Below are 22,409 nucleotides of genomic sequence, written 5' to 3' on the forward strand. Positions count from 1 at the left end.
TTTACCTGCTTTTTTTACCTTTTTTACCTTAAAGGGGATAAAAATGACAATCGAAATTATTAACTGTTTTATTTAAATTTGAATATTCCTACATTAAAATTTCGACTACGATAATTTTTTGTGATATTGAATACGTAGAAAAATATGCCATAAGTTATTTATTCCTAACTATAAAAACTTTTAACCCGTATATCCAAGAATAAAAGTAAAAAAGCATTGTGTAAAGAAATTGTGGCTTCTTTCTCGAGATTTAAAAAATACTCAATGTGAATTCAATTTTATACAAAAGAATAACAATGAATATTCTGAAAGTAATAGTTACTATTGAGTTTTCGCAAGCGAAAAGAACGGTTTTCCCACTTTTTCCTCACTGGGTTTTCCTTTTACATTTCTAGCGTTTTACTTTTAAACCATAACTGAGTTCTTTAAAGTTATTTCATTAAGTTCCCTGCAAACGCAGAGAAGATTTCTTTGTAGTGTTCAACGTTAGTATTTTATTGCACATAAATAACCTTTCGTTTATTGTTTCTACTAGGAAGTAATGAATAAAATTCAAACTAAACTGGACGTAACAAATATTAAAAGATAGCATTATCTTTTTAAATAATGTGGAAACCGCTTAATTATATTTAATGTCGTTATAAACGGACTGTACAGTCAATAAAAATAGGAAGATTAAGGGCCTGTCCCACCGAATTGTAACTTTTTTGATAACAATCCAACGTTTAAAATATATGGTGGTAATATCGGATTCTGTTTCCTTATCTGACAGTGACGTCATTTTTAAGCTATCTGAGCCTCTATCAGCCAGTGGTGGGACAGGCCCTCAAATGTTATCTTTATGCCTTGTCTTTAACTTAAAAAACAAAAGAAAGTAAGCTACGTGTTCTTCAAGACTAAGTTTTTATGCCGAATATCATCGAGATCTGCTCAGTTGTTTAGACGGGAAACTCTAAGAAATTACCATCCATCTAGACTTTTGCATTTACAATTAACATATATTTATTTCTTATTCTCTATATAATATATTTTACAAGATTTGTATAAAAATAAAATATTATATAAAAAAATGGAACACCACCGGGTGCGGAATCCGATGACTCAAGCAACCAGTGGTCAGGGCTGCAGAGACAGGTACCTCCTCACTATGCGTGCGGTTTCTAAAATAACTGCCTTTGGAATCGAGCCCTTAATCCAATATTATTAAGATTTTACAATTTTTAACTCTCTGGGGGACAGCTGTCCTCCTGGTGATGCCCATGGTAATAGATATAGGATAATAACCTAAATGTTATTTTTATATTTGTAGTTCATTGACCTTTGTAATTGCAATGCAAGTCGTGGGCATAGCGGAGCAAATAAAACTCGGGATTCGCTCTCATTAACTGAAGCCTCATCGACTGAACTACGCAATTATAAAGGATTTGATCCTCTCAAAAATGTGAAATATAATTTTAAATTAAATTCATCTGCCATTTCTAAATGAAAATGAACGATGTAAAATTATATAAATCCAAACAAGATTTTATGGTTAGGATTTTAGAATGATTCATGTCTACGTAAGCGAGCCATATTGTGACGTCACAAATTCCAAATAAAAGAAAGATGGACATAAAAAATAATTGAAGGCTAGAACATAATAATTTATCAGAAATTAAGACTGAGAAAATGGTTCTCTTCACTCTTGTATTAATAGTCATGAAACTTTCTAACATTTTAAATGCGAATGTTTAGATGGATGGATGTTTATTAGAGTTTGTAGCCTAAACTGATAAACGGATATCGATGAAATTTGGCATAGATGTAGAAGATAGTCTTGAAAAACACATCTACTTCCTTTTTTAATTCCACGCTCGCGGAGTCCGCTTGTAATTCCAATGCTAAATTAGAAAAAGCTTACAATGGTTTGAGTATCACCACTCGAGGCAACAGTGCTGCGTTGTGCACTAGCTTAAAATGCAAATGAAGATCGACTTCGTACGTACAAGTGATAAGCGGACAGCGTGTTCCAAATTATCATTAAAGTATTATCTTTGAGATTTAATTTGAAGGGTTAGTTAGCGATGTACAGAAACATGCCTCTTAATAGAGAGTAGTATGAAAGTATGAAATTCAAAAAATGTCGCATTGGTCATTGACGACGTCTTTGTGTTAAAAGTATAAATGATATTTAATAAATTAAGCTTAAAACGCTCCCGCTTGTGTATTGTTCTGCAGCTCGTACATTAGCCAGTTGGCAGTTAGCGGTGCTTGTGTTAATTGATTGCCGACTTCAATGTCTAGGTCCGCTTTGTTATTTGAAGAGCCAACCCTTAACTACACTTCATTATCGTCGATTGTTAACAAATTTGTCGAGATTTCATTGATTTTAATTTTAATTCGAAGTGATTTCCACTTTCGTGCAGACTTTTAATATAAATAGACCGGACAAGCGAAACAGAATGTCACTCACGACTTAAACAAGTCTAGTCTACTAGTTCTCTTAGATCACATTTATTCTTTTGTTTTTACTTAAGGCTTTATTGACATTACTGGCTTTTGCTCGGAACTTCGCCCGTGTAAAATTAAAAAAAAAGTATCCCCTATGTTACTCACTAAAAACGTAGTTTTCTAGTGGTAAAATTTTGATATCGGCCATGTAGTTTTTTAGTTATTTCAATACATACAAAAATAAAAAATCTTTCCTCTTTATAACAGCAGTATAGATAAAGAGCTTGCAAATATAAACATACGCTAAGCACTAAAATTATTGATCTCAATAAGTAACCAAACAACGTTGCATAAAATTTATTAAATATCGTCTTTATTGCAAGAATTGAAAGGTTTAAATTAGACTGAGCACACCTGTATGGTACGTAACCTATTAAAAAATGCCACATCGCATCAAATCCTTAGGACAGTCATCTCTTAACCTATATGCAAGGAAGTGGAAATTTTTTCACAGCTCAGTGAGATTTGAACACTGCACACGCCTAGAGTAACCTAGTTTATTTTTTAAGTACAGGATATGTCGGAAATTTTCGTTACGACCAGGATAAAACTGTGAAAAAGTAAGTTTTCCTTTTATTTTGAACATTATTTGTTGCAATCCAAAACTGCTGTACAAAGTTGTTTTATTCTGGGATAAATAAAATTTAACTTAGAGATGCCTTTGGCTAAATCGGACAACAGTTGTGTGATGGTCGATTCTTTGCAGCGAATTCAACTATTTAGTTGCACAACTAAAAATCGAATACATGCGATAGTTTTGTCAAAGGTATGCGCGAGCTTTTAGTATACATTTCAATTTAACAATGTTATCAAATTCACTTCGCTTAGAATAGACACGTTCGTATTTTGTAGACAAATGTGATAATGATACCTCTACGACTATTGAATCTCTTTTTGTACAAAGATAAGTGAACACTTAAAAACTCCAAAAAACAAAAAATATGTTTGCTAAAGCATTAAAAATTAAAAAAAAAAAAATTATGTTTGCTAAAGCATTAACTCATTATTAAGCCGTTATTGCCGAAACTAAAACATATTTACAATTACTGGTAACACTTAACACTTTTTTCTTTTTTAATTTTATCCTAAACTAGTTGTCGGCGTATCCTGTGACACATAGGCCTCTTCCAGCTCCTCCCATTCTTGGGTATTTATTAAAAATGTTAAAGTATACAAGCTACCAAAAGCTATAAAACTTAAGCGAAAAATCCCACAACGCTCCCCAAAAGAGTTGAATAACACAATCATGTTCGTACCCAACGCCGAATGCAAATGTTACGGATCTCTTCACGGTTATTGCGGATTTGTATTCAGCTGACGGTTCAAATTTCGCTTCGTACCTCCCTATATATACAATCTCCTCGTGTATACTTCCATCTCCCCGTGTATATTTGTGTATCTTTGTACCAGATACGATTTATACAGAGTTATGCTAATACTTGTGGTCTAAATGTATTGCTCTTATTTCTGCTGTATTTATACGGTTTAAAAGTTTAAAGGCAGGTGAACACTGTGACGTCATAACTTCTAGTTTCAGATTTCAAACAAGTTTATATTATACTAGCATTTGGCCGCGACACCGTTCGCGTGGAATTAAAAAACAAAGACACGTAGCCTATGTGTTCATCAACACTATGCTCTATGTGTATGCCAAGTTTCAGAGATATCCGTTCAGCAGTTGAAGCTATAAACTCTAAAAAACATCTAGTTACCTAAACTTTCGCATTTATAATATTAGTAACATTTAAAACATCATTGTATATCATACTAATATTATAAATGCGAAAGTTTAGATGGATGGATGTTTGTCGGGGTTTGTAACCTAAACGGCTGAACGGATATTGATGAATTTTGGCATAGACAAAGAGGAGTCTGGAAGAACACATAGGCTACTCATCATCATCAACAGCCTTCACCTGCCCACTGCTGGACATAGGCCTTCCTCAATGCCTTCCACAGAATGCGGTCCTCCGCCTTCCGCATCCAACGACTAGGCTAGACTCACTTTTTTTTAATTCCACGTGGACGGAATCGCGGGCGAAAGCTAGTTATCTTACATTTGTGGATAAAACGCAATAAAAGTCATAATTTTTATGCTCAATAAAGATTTATAAATCGTACGCAGCCAACAATAAGTTAATTGCAGACTAACTATTTTTATCGTCTTCGTTTGCGATTAAATGATCCATATGGCTATTAATTCATAATACCTAATAGTCATCTATACTATTATAATAAAGCGTAAACACACACTTCTTTGTTGCCTAAGATGTCAGCAATTACACCATATTTTTCAATAATTCTTTTTTTAATAAAATGCTCTACACTTACGTCACGCTTTAGGCTCTATATTTTCACGCCGTTAAACTTAGGGGTAAATATTTTGGATAAAAACCCTAATTTGGGAAAGAGACCATAAGTTGCTGCCAACATCAAGAAAGCAAGGTTGTCATCACGTCATATCATTTTGATATTTGTAATTGATAAATTGACAAATGTAAACAATAAAATAAAATTTCTATAATTTCGTGCGGATGAAGACGCACGGGAACAGCTAGTCCTTATCAACACTACAATTATGAATCAAAAATGTTATTAAACGCACAATAATGAAAAACCTAACTAAAGAAATAAAAAAAAAAGAAATATTTAAAATTAAATTGGGTTCTCGCTCAGCTATGCAATGCTGGATGCTCTAAATTGAAGTACCAGCGCTGATATTTCGCAAGATGTCATCACAACATAGAAAAAAATAAAATCACTTCCCGCTGTCTGTCTTTGAATGCTTAGAACTTTAAAACTACGCAATGAATTATGATGATTTTTTTTTTAAATAGTGATTCAAGAGGAAATATATGTATACATCTATATTAATATTATAAATAGAAAAGAATTGTATTTATGGATTTTTGTTTGTATTGTAAGAACTCAGAACCTACTGTGTCGATTTCAAACATTTTTTTAACGTTAAAAATCGTTTGTCGTTGAGTAACATAGGCTAATTTTTAACTTTTTTTAATTTTACGTGGACGAAATCGCGAGCAACGGCTAGTGTATAATATAGTAGAGTAATACTGATAATTAAATGTCCAATGAGTTCAAAAGCTCGACTTCTTACTCACATTTTCCGGCAAAACTAATCGCGATAATAGAACCACCGGGTCAGGTATATAATCCAGCTATACATCTTTCCGTCTTATGTCAAAGGATGAAACGTCTGCAAAATTTATTTAAAGGATAGAACGCAATTTCCGCTTTAAACTGATGCGTTGAGTTTATATTAAGATCCATTTCGCATGGAATCGCGTCGTCTGTTCCAGAATATTCCATTAAATTTACAAATTATTATCTAGCTTTCGCCGCGACGCTGTCGTGAAATTAAAAAATACAAAAGTAAGTAGCCGATATGGTCTTCCAGATTATCCTCTACGTCTATGCTAAATGTCATCGGATTATTCCCAACCGGCACCATACTATGTCCCCACGTAAAAATAAATTGTTTCATCCGTCCCACCTTTAATCGGACCACTTTCACCAATAAGGTGACAAATGGAACCATTTTGAAATTAAATACGTTCCAACCGTCCGCTCGTCGCAAAAGGTGGGACAGATGAAGCTTTTTATTCTTCTCTGTCTCCATGTGGGGACAGAGCGGGGTGACGGTTGGGAATAATCCATATCATCGAGATCCGATTAGCTGTTTAGACTACAAATTCTAACAAACATCCATCCATCTGACCTGTGGCAAATATAACATTAGTAAAAAGTAAAATTAGTAAGATTGTTTTTTTGTAAAAAGTGTTTTTAAGATTTTGAAAAGACATTTTAAATTAGATTTCTACAAGCGTTTACACACATTAATTTTGTTTTATTGTTACTAGATGCCAACGACACCGTCTGCTTGGAATTAAAAAAAAAAAACCATTTCCTTCCTTCCTTCATACAATGTTACACCGATGTTAATTGCCTTCCAGATTCAAGTCGTTCTGGATACCTTCTGACACTAACTACCCATTCAAACTTGCATTTATAATGTTAGTAAAAGTAATAAATTATTTTTGGTTTTAAAAACTTATCTACTATAACTATATTTTTATGAATATAAATATTTTGTTATAAGAAATCCACTATTATAATTTATATCAACCCTAAATAATACACAGAAATTATGAAAACACGAACTGTTGCCCGCAACTTTGTCCGCGTGGTATGAGAAAACATACGAACTGTATAAATTACAAATAGCTACGTATCCGTCGGGAACCCGACATTTCTCGGGGATGAAGCTTATCCCATGTGTACTCTAGACTTTGTTTTATATCTGTGCCAAATTTCAATAAGATATGTTGAACCGTTGCAGAATGATCGAGTAAACATTAAAAAACTAATTTAATGAATCTCACGGGAACCGTAACTATTCCCAGGATAAAAAGTAGCCTATGTGTTCTTCCAGACTATGCTCTAAACCTGTGCAAATCCATCCATCCATCCAAACTTTCGCATTTATAATATTAGTAAGATTAGTAAGATTTTGCAATAAAAAGCGCTACGTTCCGTTTGAAGTATAAAATTCTTTTAAAAAATACCTTTCACTGAGCTTTTATAAAATCCTAACAATGGCTCAATAAAAGGATTAACCAACTTGGCGAGTTTTAAAAAAGTATTCATACTTCATGCTTGCGGTCACAGATAATAAAAAAATAACCTACTGAATGGCGCGATTACGTAATAACGTTGTACTATTTTCGGCGGGCGAAGTGAACGGATCAATGACGTGGCGGTACAACGCCATCTAGCGACGGGCGGATGAAACTCTGAACAAAAAGTTGCGCTCGTGACCCCACTCATCAGGGTACCGCCTAAGGCCGTAGTTACACTGTCAAAGTTCTTTGACAGTTGTACAGGAGGGCTTTTAGAGTGCGTTCTACTGGAATAGAGCCCCGTGAGCTAAGTGTCAGTAGGCTAAGAGGGTAAAAACCATAACGACTATAGCTACGTGAATATTTTTACAAAAGTCTTTATAAAAAGAGTGCTGACACCAATTGACTTGAATAATTTTGTTTAGATATTTAGTTTTTAAGTTTATTCGAAAAAAATCATAAAAAGAATATTTATGTTGTGATTCTTAGCTTAAACTTTTACTTCAAACATTCAACTGCGTACCGCATAGCGCTGTGTGCGTGCGTAAGTAAAATTATATTTGTCAGTAGAACTATTCAAAGATAAATAGATAAATTAAATTAATGGATTGATACACTTAAATAATCAGTAACCAAACTAATGATAATTATGTGTTGAACCTCATGTGTATCATTATTTTAATTACATTAATGAATTAATTGCTAACGATATACGTTTAGGTTATTATAATTGTTTAAATATCAACACTATGTCGTCTATATCTTCTACTAGCTGTTCCCTTGCGGCTTCATCCGAATAAAATTATGAAAATTTCATGTTATAGTTTACATTTGTCAAATTATCAATAGCAAATGTCAAAATGACATGACATGATAAACCTTAGCAATCTTTCTTTCTTGATGTTGGCATCAACTTATGGTCTATTTCCCACATTAGTGTTTTTATCCAAAATATTTACCCCCTAAGTTTAATGGCTATTTATATTATGGCTATTTATATTTTATGGGATATTTATTAAAAAAAGACTTTTAAAAATATGCTGCATTTGCTGACATCTTAGGCAACAAAGAAGTATGTGTTTACGCTTTATTATATTAGTGTAGATATATTGTTAAGAACAAAATTAGGACCGTGCTCTAGAATTGATGCAACATGAGATTGTCAGCATAAACGACACGTCCCTGGCTGGCAGCTGTCAATGCCATTAGAAGGATTGGAATATTCGCGCGCATTCCTGACGAGATCTCTAGTGCAGCGTTAAATTAAAATCGCTAGTTACAATTATATCAATTGTTTAAAAATACATGTAATAAAATTGGAGTGTCTGTTTGTAATATCAAAAAAAAAAAATTCCAGATTTCGAGAAGATGATGTATTTGCTTTGCGGATAATGAAATCGCATTTTCTTTGTCTGTCTGTCTGTCCGCAAGCCACGTTTGTTCCGGGTAACGAAAACGGCTGGGCCAATTTCGACCGGACTTTCACTGAAGGGTAGCCGACATAGACGGGCATAATATAGGCTACTTTTTTTTTATCTTAATACTGCGTGGACGGAGTCGCAGGCAACAGCTAGTTCTATATAAGACTAATGCTGTAGCAGTTAAATATATAATTTCTACAAATTTGTATTTCGTATGAATAAGAAAACGGGAAAAACTAAAAAGGAATGCCTTTAAACTTTCCTGGTAATAAAAATGCTTTTAAAATGTGTTAATTCTCATAGGAAAATATTTGTCGTTAAAATGTCAAAGCGTGGGCGCCATCTTGAATCCTTGCTAGCCCTTGAGTACGCGATCCACGTTCTTCAGACAATATGGCGGTCGTAGGAAAGCGTGCAAAGTTGCCATCGTTGAATATTTAGCAGTTCTAAGTGGCAGATTAAAATTGAATTAGGTTAATGTTTAGTAAATGATAAGTTTTATTAAACTGTTACTGAAGTTAACTTTGATTGACCAGAAACCCTCGCAATGATATCCCTTATTATTGCGAAGAAATATGGAACTAATTTCTTTATAGTAATGTAAAGAAAGCGATTAACGCGCCATCAGGCGAAAATTTTAGCATCCTTGGTAAGACCATAACATCCCTTATTTGAAAAAAAGAATATAACATCATACTAATATTATAAATGCGAAAGTTTAGATGAATGGATATTAGACTTTGTCGCCTAAGCAGATCTTGATGAAATATGGCACAAATGTACATCATAATCTGAAAGTAAATATAGGCTACTCACTTCTCTTTTCCCTTTTTATTCCATGTAGATGAAGTCGCTAGAAAACTATAAATCTCAATAAAATTTTCACAATTAACAATACAAGACAGCGACACGAAGAAGTTTAAATCTAGACCACGGTATAGAAATAGTCTAGCAGACGGGTTTATTTTAGCTTCTATAGATAAACGTCTCGTAAAATCGATAACCATCTGACTACGAGAGGTGTACGTGGGATTGAAAGAGCCGGGGAGGGGGATTCTTAAAGCGGGTTAGGGTTGTCAACTTTTATTAAACTATTTGAATATAAAAAAACTATTTAACTACGTCGTAGTCTTAGACTCCAAAAATTAAGCAAAAAAATGGGACCCATCTGCAAGCATTACCTTTCGGATAAAAAAAGAATTATCCAAATCGGTCCACTAGCGGCGGAGTTATGCCGTAACACACATAAAAAAAAAAACATACAGCTACACTACAACTCCTTCTTTTGGGAAGTCGGTCAAAAAAGACGATCAGTTATAACCTTAGACGATAAAAAACAATGGTTTTGGATTTCTGTATAACTAGTAGAATTCATTAGAAATAATCTGTAATGAGAGTCTTATTTGAAACTAGTTTTCTAATATTTGCCAAATTTTTTTAGTCTAAATTTGGTCACGTTATTATTGAATTTAACTATAGCTTAAGTTACTCACATATTGATATACTTATATTTTATGCATTTAATTGAAATGACATTAAGTTAAGTTGATAACAAGTCTTAGCAACAAACATATTTAAATTATAGCTCTTATGTTGACAGTTTGATACATTAAGTGGGAAGGGAATTTAATTCCTTGACTGCAATTTTCGTTTCATACAAACTAGAAGTGACAGCCCTACAATCGGCTGTCATTTTAAGTAATTCCGATCTTGTTTGAAATTATCCGACCAATTTAGATTGTACAGATTAATACTAGCGGTCGACTTTGTTAAATGTCGGTTTCGATTTGTCATTTTTCTTGATACTGAGTCTTTTAAACATCGTTAGACAAATTTAGTACAATCGTTTTAAGATTAAGTTAGTAGATTATATGAAAATTATTAAATGAAGTTAGAAGTTTGTTTCTTTATTTCACAAGGAGGAAAACAAGCAGTCACCTAAATTCTCTGAAATAAGCAAAAACAAATGCACTACCCACCTTTAATTGACGCAGGAGACTCGCAAAAAGAGGATATTCAAGTCAAGTCAAATCTGCTTCCTCTTATTGTTTACCTGAAAGAAGTTTTATCAAATTGTTGATATAAATAATTTTACTTCTCTATTTGCTTTGAGTCGAAAAATCTAAATTAAAGGGTTTCTAAAGTAACTACATAGCAGTAAGTTTATTACGAAAACTTTAGGTCATTCATAAATTATGTAGAAAGGATCTTCATTTCATATTGAGTGTTAATTATGACAACATCATACCTAACTTAAATTGTCATTACCTAACCTCAAAATATTCAAGTCATCAACACTGAAAAGCCACTTAGACACTACAAACTCTAGTAACATGAAAATGTCGTGTTTTAAATCAAAACCACTAATTGTAAGGACAAAGGGCTTGTTTTAGTAACAAAGCAATAAACGTTGTTATCATCATATTTTACAACTATTTTTGTATGTAAAAACGCAAGCATTACGTCATCGAAATAGGGTGAATGTACTACAGAGTAAATAAAAGTAAAGACATGTTCACACTGGGTGTATAATGTATATCGACTTTAGTAACTTCACGCTTCAGTGTGAACGTAGCTTGTATTTTATCAGCGAATACGACTAGCTACGCGTGTGCTACGCAAAAATCATTATCGCTGGCGTAGCTTTCATATTGTCGTAGATTATTGGCGTAGCATCTAGATATCGTAGCAGACGGAAGAAAAATTTTTACTATTTATCAGTTTTTTTAATTCTAAGACTTAGCGACGTTAATCACATACTAAAGGCGTCCCTGAGTGCGATTTATTCTCGCTAAAACTACACTATGGAATACCAAAGTTGTAATTAAGGATGGTTTAAAATACCACTTCTGTTTAGTCCAATACGAGATAAAACCGCAAGAGTCTCTTTGGAGAACATCTTCAAACACGCGCTTCTAATTAACAAAGGACGTCTACAAAACCACTTCATAAGACGAATAAAGGTGACTTTTCCTTGAAAAAATTTAATTTTTGTTAATATAATTATTATCCTTACTAAACATAACTAATTAAAGTATGTAAAAATATACATGAACTACTAGCTGTTGCTCGTGACTTCATCCACGTGATATTACAAAAATAGTAACAACATAGCCTATGTTACTCTGTGATAACATAGCTTTTCAATGGTGCAAGAATTTTTTAAATCGGTTCAGTAGTTGTTGAGTTATTTAAATACATACAAAAAACAAAAACACAAATCTTTTCTCTTTATAATATTAGTATAGATATAAATTAATCTAGAAGGATTATGTTATATTTGATTTTTGGAAAATCTTCGATGAAAACTTCAATATATTTCTCTACAAATTCCGACAAAAATATCACAAACCCTTGTACAGGTTATTTTATCAATTTATTTAATCTTGATACAAATCAAGCTTGACTACGTCACAGTGTAGGTATTTCAGAGGTTACATGTTAAGTAAACATGAGCAATACCAAATGTTGGCATGACTCAACAAATTCTGAATTTGTTTTACTGAAAAGAAATGTAACTGGGATTTAGCACCTAAGATTTTTTAGCTTATCGATTTTTTATTTTTTTTAAAGGTTACAATAAATATATGTAAAAACACTATTAAATAAAATAATTAAAACCTACTATGATCGTATTTCAATACGTGGAAACATTTTTGACAGTTAAAATACGTAACATAACTTTATTTTCATAGTTACTACGGAAATTTGTGCGGTTAAATTCCATGCGTTTACAACGAATTTTATCACGCAAGAAAAGCTGGGTATTTTTTTCACAAATAAACAGAAGAGTAAATAAAATACGACCGAGAGTTTAAGAGACGAGTAATTTTAAAAACTGTAAAAATATACAAGAAAAGTCAGTTTGATTTTAGTGCCGTAATACACTACCCTGTACTTATTACACTCACGTAAGGTCAACATTCCAATTTTTCGTCCTTCATATCCTTCTATAATCTTAGTCACTCCCTTTATGATCATGTCACCTTTCACCCAATCCAAATCTTAGGCTTAACTCTTCCGGTGTCCCTCTACACTTATATAACTAAAGTTCTTGTCACATGAGACACTTTCCTTTTCATTACATGCCTATACCTTGTCGTAACATGCAAAAACATTGCTATCTCTGTTCTTTTCAGAGAGAAAGAAAAGGATGACATTACTTTTTTTATAAAAATGCAACAGCATTGAAAAACATTGTCTAAAATTCAAACGCAATATAATCCGAATGGGAATTCTTACAATCTCAATACGAGTGTATCATTAATGTTTAATACGTATAAACGCCTTTAGACCTTCGGAATATCGATTCCATCGGAATTAAGGAAGAAAATAGGGCAAAGGGATTCAAAAGGGTCGCTAAGGTACTGACTTTAGTAACAAGAGTAGCGGAAAACAATTGAAATAAAAATGTCGATATTACAAAACTATTTAATTCTATTTGGAACTTTTTTATTTTTTTATTTACAGCCGAAAATTTCTATTGTCGAGTTTGACAAAATATTTTTTTTAAAGATATCTAACGTCATCGCAACTTTGTATTAAATATATTTGAAGTATGACGTTGGTGTGCGATTTTCTTTAATATCCTTTGACACAGGTAATAACTTCCTTTTATATAAATAAGACAGCATAGTTTTTCATTTGTTTCTATTTAAGTTTACATTTGAAATGAAATGACAAAGAACTAGGCGGTAGTTGTGCCAGGAAAAAATCTTATTTTTATGAAGTCACAACAATGAATAACTTATGATTTTACTTTACGTCCGTTACATTCTCGAATTTCTCGATTTGTATTTTTGTACAGCATAAAATATATGATAGCATAGGATTTTTAATGCAAACTTTTCACCTGTCCGTGGACTTCTACATTTATATAACGAAACATGACAGTTTTAGTCAAGGTTACAGATGTTCCATTTGTTATCATTCAAGACAAAGTAACATTTGATTATCACTATCACTGAAAAAAACTGAAAAATATATGGAACTAACAATAAAATTGGATAAGACACGTGCTGGTTACGTATTTATTCCTACAGGTTTTGACATCGAAAGTCATTTTATCTTTAAAAACGCTATCGCTTATGTAATCTGTCGAAGGCTTAATTCCGGTGTCGCCGCGCCATTTGTATAATACGTAGCGGCTACACAAATATTTTTCCATTGTATTGGTTCGTTTGTAGCATATGTGTTTCTGATTTATAACATTTTCACATTCGCGGTATTTGAGAAAAAAACGTTAAATAACTTCTATTGTTTTTTTATGCTTTGTTTTTTTGTATTGTTTTCATCGACATTGATGTAAAGCTTTTAAGTATGTCGTTTTATTATTGAACATTTTATAGATTAGTAAGACTGTTGAATACTAGAGGCACGACCCGGCTTCACTCTTGTGGAAATTATTTTTTTACATTTCATAACAATTTTACAGCGTATATTAGAGATAATGTAGAAATTTTGAAGGAAAAAGGCACTTTTAAATTAATCTTTGATTAGTTACATCCATCTTTCACAATATTTAACAAGAAAATCCTAAATATATTCCAGTCTGAACTCGGCAATTACTCGTTTTATTTGGCACAGAAGAAATCTGAATCCATTGCATCACTAAACACTAGATCTAGACTAACAATAGGCGGATCTAGGTCGTTCCGTCTCCGTAGTTTACTCAAGTATAAGTAATATGTCTGCAGAAAATACTACATTAGCATTATATGATAATGCTTGTTAAACCACAATTCAATTAAAAGGCACAACTGCCAATAGCTTTAAGACATATACGGTAAATAAAACAAACACAAGAAAAAAAATCATACTTTTTTAACACAGAAAAATTCCTGGCTGAATGTAAATAACCTTTTTAATTTAATTAAAAAGAAAACATTTAGCCAATCAAAAATAATTCTGGCTGAATGTATTAAAAACTTTGAATTTAAAAGAAAAAAAACAAAAGGCAATCGGCTTTTGATTTAACAAATGCTAACAAAGTTGTACAACACCTAAATACAAGTTAATATTCTCGTCAAAAACAAAGAGTTCCCTCATTAACTTAACAATCGATGTTCGTGAAACAAGTAACAAGTCAAGTACAGAAGTTACATCATTAAACGCCAGCGAACTTCAAGTTGGGCCTAATCGTCTTAAGTAATAAGAAAATTAGGCAACAATAATACTATTACATATAAAAATATAACTTTCTAATAATTCGAACTTTTTTGTTATAAATTTACAATTGATTTAGACAAAATAAATAGGAATATAATGAGGCTTACAATTGTGAGTTAACAAGCACGCGATCCAATCCGGTAATAATACGGAAGTAACAGCTCGTGCCGTGGCTCCTGAGGGAGCCCTCGAGCTTAGTTACTCATAAACGAGGTTTAGGCTAAGCGCCATCTGCGCTCGGCCACCTCAAGCCCGGTGAATCTGTAAATGCCTCTTCAAGGCAAACAGTGGCCATTCAGTCACAAAAAAAAAAGCACGCGATTTCTCCCGCGTGAATTTAAAAAAAAAAAAGAAAATATTCTTATTATTATCCTTTTTATTATGTACTAGCTGTTGCTCGCGACTTCCTCCGCGTGGAACTTAAAAAAATATAGCCCGTGTTACTCACTGATAACGTAGCTTTTTAATGGTGAAAGAAATTTTGAAATCGTCTTAGTAGTTTTTAGGTTATTTTAATACATACAAATCTTTCCTCTTTATAACATAAGTGTAAATAATGTATTTTCCACAATAGTATTATAACTAACTCCACAAATCTTTTGCAATTTTCTTCAAAGACGTAAGAAAATTCATTTTATAAAATTTGTACTGACATATGATGAATGAACGCAACAAGGCGCAATTTATTTTCTACAAGGTATTTTAAGGAAAGAAAATCACATACTCTTTGAGATAAAAGTGAAATGTTAAATCTCCGGCATTTATAAGGAAATAACAAAAAAATTATTGGTCTACCTGAAGCAGGAGCTTCGTACTTATCACGAATATCGGTGAGAACGTTTTTGTAACGTCATCTACAAAAGTATTAGATTCGAACAGCGCCTCCTACCGGCCGTAAAGTCTACCAACAAGTTTCATACAAATTTTCTCGATTACGTTTAATACGGTCTCGCAACTTTCAGAGACCTTTAAGATATATGGAAATCGAGAGTAAATTAATGAGTATAATTAAAAAATACCAAATAGTGGTATTTATTAGTATTTAATGTGGGCAATTTTAATTCTATCAATAAAAAATAAATAATAAGGAATTTAGATTTATTTATGTATTGGAATAACTACTGGGCCGATTTCAAAAATTCTTTCACCATTAGAAAGGTAATTTTTCTGTGAGTAACATAGGCTATGTTTTTTTTTATTTCACGCTGGCGGAGTCGTATTAAATAAATCCAGAATAATATAACTTTTATTAGAATAATTAATAAAAACAAACAAGTCGACAGAACTTTCCGTTAATTGAAACGTCGCGTGTACCCAAACTCGTATGCACTGTAGAATGCAATTACGTATAAAAAAAATTCCTACGAACGAACACGTAACGAAATATTACGCTTTGAGTTTTTCAACGACCTGGTTTCATAAAATGTGTACTTCTATAATTCCACTCAGTAATATTGCTGGCTCGATTTATTCGTTTTGATTATTGTTATTAATTAATAGTAATTCCTATAGCAAAAGTATTATACAATGCAAAGTAATAAAAGGAGAGTTGATTTTAACATTAACAAAATTAAGGGCAATGTATGGAACGTTAGTTATGAGTATGGAAGTACACCAGTGGAGGTAGACATAGAGAGAGATGGTTGGATTGCGTAAAAGGTGACATGATCAAGAAGGGAGTGATGACTGAGATGACGTATGATAGAGTTATGTGGAGGACAAAAACCTGTTGCGCCCCTAGAGACGGAGGAGAAAGATGATGAAAACTAGGGGCTATTTTTTTGTTATAAACTAAGCGACCAGTTGGTACGCTTAAACCCTGGGTTTTTGTACTTGCTGCAAATATTTTATTGTATTTTGAAATTTTGTTTTTGGCCAATAAATAAATAAAAAAACTGCTGCCTGTGACTTCGTTTTCATAGTATTAAAAAACAACTAAAACAACAGCCACACAAATAAACGCGGTATAAAGTTACACTTAGGAATAAGGTAAATATTAGTACAAATTTTACGCTATAAACTCTAATATCCATCTAAACTTTCGCATTCATAATATTAGTAAGATGAGTAAATGAATATGCTAAGAAAAATGGCAAACGCAGAGTTAAAAACATTTAAGACTCTGCATTATTTATATTTCTTCGTTCCACATAGCGGATGTTACAATAGAAACTCCGCAGACAAATTAGAAGACAATAAAATATGAAACTTCAACACAACAATACAGAAAACAAATTGTAGTGAAAATTAAAACTAAATGAAAACAAAGAACGTTCCGAGATAGCTAACGATACGATATGAAAAATAAATCTGAAACAGAAAAAGTTTGCTTGACGCTTACAAATTGTATAAAAGAATTAAATAAAATATAGCCCTTTTAATGCATTTCATTAACACTCTATATTAATATTAACAAAATCATCTAAACAATTATCTACCATCAATTATTATAAAACTAAAACAAAATTAAATATCGTTTAACTTTACAAGATTGGACTGTAATCACAGAGCTATTAACAAACAGACGTGTTTATATTACATTAAAACTTACCCAATTTATTCGATAAAAAAAACATCATCAATCAATTCGTTTATATGTACGATGTAAAGATAAAAATTAAAAAAATTGCAATATTTAAATATTAAAGGACATTCTATTTGATTCACAGCACTATATCGATAGTCTTCGATATTGATTTTTGTTATCAGGTCGAAGTTGAACGTCTGCCGTGGGAACTGAACGAATTAATTTAAAACTTTACTATTAAATAGGTCGAAAAAACGTATGTTGTATGGTTTCCCTACTCTAGAAGTTGTCTTGTGAGACGATGTATGTGTGTGTATGCAATGAAAAATGAAAGAATTATATCTTTATTAAAAACACGAGTAATCGATTTAAACAATATTTCTTTTCGTCTATTATCTTCATTGTAGTTTAAATAATCGTTGAATCAAAAATAGCGCCATCTATCGCCAAAACTTAAAACTAATTATGTTAAATTATACGAATTACAAATAACATTTCTAAATATAAATTGACCCTTCAAAAATAATAATTTTTCTTCGCAGAATGTTTGGAAAAATATATATTTTTACCGAGTGTAGGCGATGTAATAATCTATTGAAAATATTTCTGCGAAACCTCTGGAATTATATTGGAAAATTTCTGACGAAATGTATTTTTATTTGTTGTAAAGATTATTCAGAAAAATATTCTTTTCAAATATTAATATCAGCAAGGTTTTTTTTTCTTAACATATACAAGTGGGGGTAATTCGAAAAGCATTTGAAAAATAGGCAATAGACAATAGAATCTTGAATAAATAGTATAACATCTCACATCGTGTAATAAGATCCAGATGTTTGTCAAATATCCTCCATTTGTTGAGACTTTGGAGATATTGAATCGCTTAGAATATAGGCACAGACGTCATTTGTCTTGTAAAACTATTTTATTCGTATCAAAACTTTTACGAGTGTTTCTATAACAGATCTTTGTAAGTATTACAAGAATTGTTAGCTTAACTAATAAGGTAACAGATATTTTACTTAACACATTAAGTTCGATAGAATGCAAAATGTTATCGTAACTGAGGAAAATAAAGCAAACTTTAAAGTTGTTAAAGTTACGGTGAAATGTACTCGTATGTAACAATTTTATTTCGAAAAATGTCATCAAGTAAACAAGTTATATTCAAATAAACAAAAGAGAGTGTATTCTAACTACATTTTCTCTTTATTCCATAACTAGCTGTTGCTTGCGACTTCGCCTGCGTGAAATTAAAATATAGCCTATGTTACTTACAGATAAATTACCTTTCAAATGGCGAAAGAATTTTTAAACCCGGCCTAGTAGTTTGTGAGTTAGTTCAATACAAAAATACAAATCTTTCCTTTTTTAATGTTAGTATAGATTATATTACTATCGGGTATAATCAAATATCTGAGACCTTTCCTTATGGAAACTAATCTAACTTCAGCATTAACTTTTTTCGTAACCTTACCTTTTATTTGCAGAAACAAGCAATGCTTGTGAGGCAGTTAGAAGAAGAACTGAGGCTTCGAATGCGTCAACCTGCTCCTGAGCTACAACAACAACTGGAAGCGCTATACTCCGAGAATGAACATCTGCAGAGAGAGATAGCGATATTGAGGGACACCATCAAAGTGAGTAGGACACAAAATGTATTGTAGAAGTACCACAGATCTATAGCATTGGATTGAACGAACTTGAATTGATATCTATCTCTCTTTTTAACGTAGATATTAAGAGGGATGGCAATATGTGTTTAGACGATGGAAAACTACAGAAATTTTAGATGCTTGCGACTGAAAAAATAACTAGGATTAAGAAAAATTAACACTATATAAAAGACTGATCAGTGAAAAGTAAAAGTTTCTTAACAGCTTTTAATTATCAAGATTACAGTTACTACAGAATTATAAACTTTGTATAATGAAAAAACCTAACTAACTAATGTAAATTATTGTGTTGAAGTGTCTTTATTTTTGTCTCATCTGTTTCATTGCAGTCAAATTATCTTAATTATAACATCTTTTTGTACCATCTCATCTGTCATTCTATAAATATAACAAAGAATTTTAATAAAAGCAAGTACAGAGTCTTTGTGAGTTGTCGCTTCTGATTTTGTTGTGTTCATTGTCATTTGTTTTTTCATTTACAATTTCAAACAATGAATTCACTTCCTTTGATAATAGACTCTTGAGTATAGGTTATATTTTATTTTGTTAACTCAGCTAAGGCTTTTAAATATACCACAAACACTTCATAATTGTTACATATTAACTAAACAATTATGTTGCCAAAACATTACTTCAAATCATAGGAATTGATCAATGAATATTTTTCCTAGTTTATTTTAGTTGGTCCAAATATTTTTAAGGTTTCTTCTTATATCTTGTAGGAACTAGAGCTTCGTATTGAAACTCAGAAGCAAACATTGCAAGCTCGAGATGAAAGCATCAAGAAGTTACTCGAAATGTTACAAAACAAAGGCATGGGTACGTTTACATTACTGAGACAAGAAATGATACCACAGCTAAATAGCGTTTGTAAGAAGAAGTACAATTTGAAACAATTTCAGGTAAAGAGGAAGAAAGGCAAATGTTCCAACAGATGCAGGCAATGGCGCAGAAGCAGGTAATTATCCGCTTTCTATTAGATAACTGGTGTTGCATGCTGTTTGTTGTCAATCGAACTTTCCACTCTTATCATAAGACGTCAGCGATGTGGAAGGTTTCGCGCAACTAGTTGTGTCCTACACTTAAGTTACGTAGTCGTATGTACCGTACTGCACGTCACTCAGCTTTTTCATGTTATGTATCTATAGATATGAACCACATGGGCGTTTTATTTTGTGATACCTTTATCAGTCACTGTTTCTGTTAGACTTGCTCTTGATAGTTTCATTTTCATTCATTTGTTCATCTCAGCCGAATGTGATTGTCGCGTCGCCTGTTTATGTTACAATCGATCGTTCTCTCCTTTTGGCTTCATTCAACTCTGATCAACTCTCGCTTCACTCTTCACACCCGCGGTCTAAAGCCTTTCTGTGACACTTCGAGCTTCCCCGAGCACTAGTTATCCTTTTTTTTTAATCTCCTCCACCATCCAAGTCACGACAAAATAAACTTTGGAACGAGGGGCACATTGGGCCCGGACACGACATGAATCTCTCTCAATACCGACACGAACACGATCACGACATTGCATGTTTAGCGAGCTCATCCCCCGTCACGAAGCCTTAGCGAAGACCGTCTCGTACCGTCACTGGGCGTTCAGTAATGATTGTTTAGCAAGTAATGTGTGAACGCCTACAACTTGGGGCTGCGGCCGGGGCTCGCGCGGAACGCAGCCCCAGGGGGCGCGAGGCGGCGGCGGCTGACCGAGTCCGTCCCGCAGGAGCTCAAGGCGACGGCGGACACGCTGCGTGCGCTGCAGGCGCAGCTCGAGCGCGCGCTGGCCGCGGCCGGGCTGCCGGGCGGCAGCGCGGGCGCCACGCTCACCGCCGTGCTCGAGACCAAGGAAGCGCGCATCGCGACGCTCGAGCGGCAGGTGGCGCTGCTCGAGAGCGAGCTGGCCGCGTTCGGGTCGCCGCCGCCGCCCGCGCTCGCGCTCGCGCTCGCGCCCTCGCACGCCTCGCTTTTCGATAAGGCCGACCCTCCCTTCAAGAGACAAGTAAGTTTTCTGCTGAACGACGTGCGCGTGACGAAGGACGGGCGCGTGAGCCCGCCACTGGGCGCGCGCGCGCTGCGGCCCGCCCTGCGCGCCCCCCCGCCCCGCTATAGCGCCACCACTCTGTGACCGCCGCCGCCACCCGACACCCGACTCCCGCCGCCCGAGGGGATATCGTGTCAATTTCTCGCTTTAAGTCCGAACTTAGACGCCGACTGTGTTGATTCCGAATATTTTTGTGTGAACTTGTTCATTGTTAAAGCTATTTTTACTAAATATAAGAGAAAAATTATATTCTTGAAAAAACTTGTCGAATTATTATATTTTTGTTAATTAGAGCTTTAGGTAGAGCGTCGTTATATTATATGTTAGAATGTATATTGTAAAGTTAGGAGATATTTGTGAGCTCGATTAGGTTACACTAAACGTGTTTAGAGTTAGGCCGTTTCGAATAAAGACTGCTGAGGTCGAATGCATCGAATGAGTGTATCGAGTACGTTACCAGTTGATGTTGTTTGACTCACAATCCGCTTTCGGTGTTTCGATCATCGTCCAGTACCGCTTGGTCCCGCGTCACCCGCCATCAATAGACTAGCTCACAGACCCGACCTCTCATGTAGTGGTCATGTATCATCGTCTCTCACAGTATCGGTAGATAAATGTATCACAACGTAGGCGCCCGTGCATTCAAGTCTGTGTCGATATTTCCCTACTTTAGCTCAACCGTGTCTGGAAAGCTTTCTACCGCCTCTTCGTCGTCATCATCGTTTCTATCGTTAGCTTAGAAAGTTTTCCAGCTTTAAATGTCCATTTTTCTATTGTTGAAATTTCTTCGGTGGTTTTTGATAATTATTGTTGCGTGAAGGATGTGCATGTCGTTTGACGATTGAAATGTCGAAATGTCTTCCACGGCACGTTGTTATTGTGAAATATTTGTTACTGGGTGCTGGAAGCGTTTCCTATTATATAAGATTATAGTTATGAAGCTTGCTCCGCTTTTCATACATCGAATTAACATCACCGATTTGACTTTTATACTTGAAGACATCAGTATTGTGTAGAAAAATACTTCTAACATCAATATCATTTTCGCCATCACTTTTGCCTTCGTAGATAGTCGTTTGAAGTTGATAACTTTCACTGATGTTATTTTTGAATTTATTTAATTCTATACCGACTTTCGGGTGGATGATGATGAGCAGTTGGATGAGTTCCGGTTGGAGATCCAGCGGAGGGACCAGGAGATCCTGGCGATGGCGGCCAAGATGAAGGCCCTGGAGGAGCAGCACCAGGATTATCAGCGCCACATCGCTGTTCTCAAAGAGTCTCTTTGCGCTAAGGAAGAACACTACAGCATGTTGCAAACAGATGTAAGTACAATTACGTCACTTTTCGTATCACCATTTTTACTACTAGCTGTAAACTGACTGGATTGGGTTCAATTATAGAAATTCTATATTCTAAGCCGACATGGCTTTAATGCCACTTTACCAC

At 33.9% G+C, this 22,409-nt stretch overlaps 1 protein-coding gene across 1 annotated transcript in view; it reads left to right on the top strand.

Annotated features, from left to right (window-relative positions):
- LOC106110412 (trichohyalin-like) overlaps positions 1-22,409 on the top strand; it is a 44,566-nt gene that overhangs the window by 6,053 nt on the left and 16,104 nt on the right. The window contains exons 2-6 of the mRNA XM_013292240.1: positions 18,737-18,886; positions 19,645-19,741; positions 19,825-19,880; positions 20,643-20,918; positions 22,118-22,285. Of these exons, the coding sequence (XP_013147694.1) occupies positions 18,737-18,886; positions 19,645-19,741; positions 19,825-19,880; positions 20,643-20,918; positions 22,118-22,285 (747 nt within the window). The remainder of the gene's footprint in view (positions 1-18,736; positions 18,887-19,644; positions 19,742-19,824; positions 19,881-20,642; positions 20,919-22,117; positions 22,286-22,409) is intronic.

Source organism: Papilio polytes, unplaced genomic scaffold, assembly GCF_000836215.1.
Source record: "Papilio polytes unplaced genomic scaffold, Ppol_1.0 DF824225.1, whole genome shotgun sequence".
Classification (NCBI taxonomy): domain Eukaryota; kingdom Metazoa; phylum Arthropoda; class Insecta; order Lepidoptera; family Papilionidae; genus Papilio; species Papilio polytes.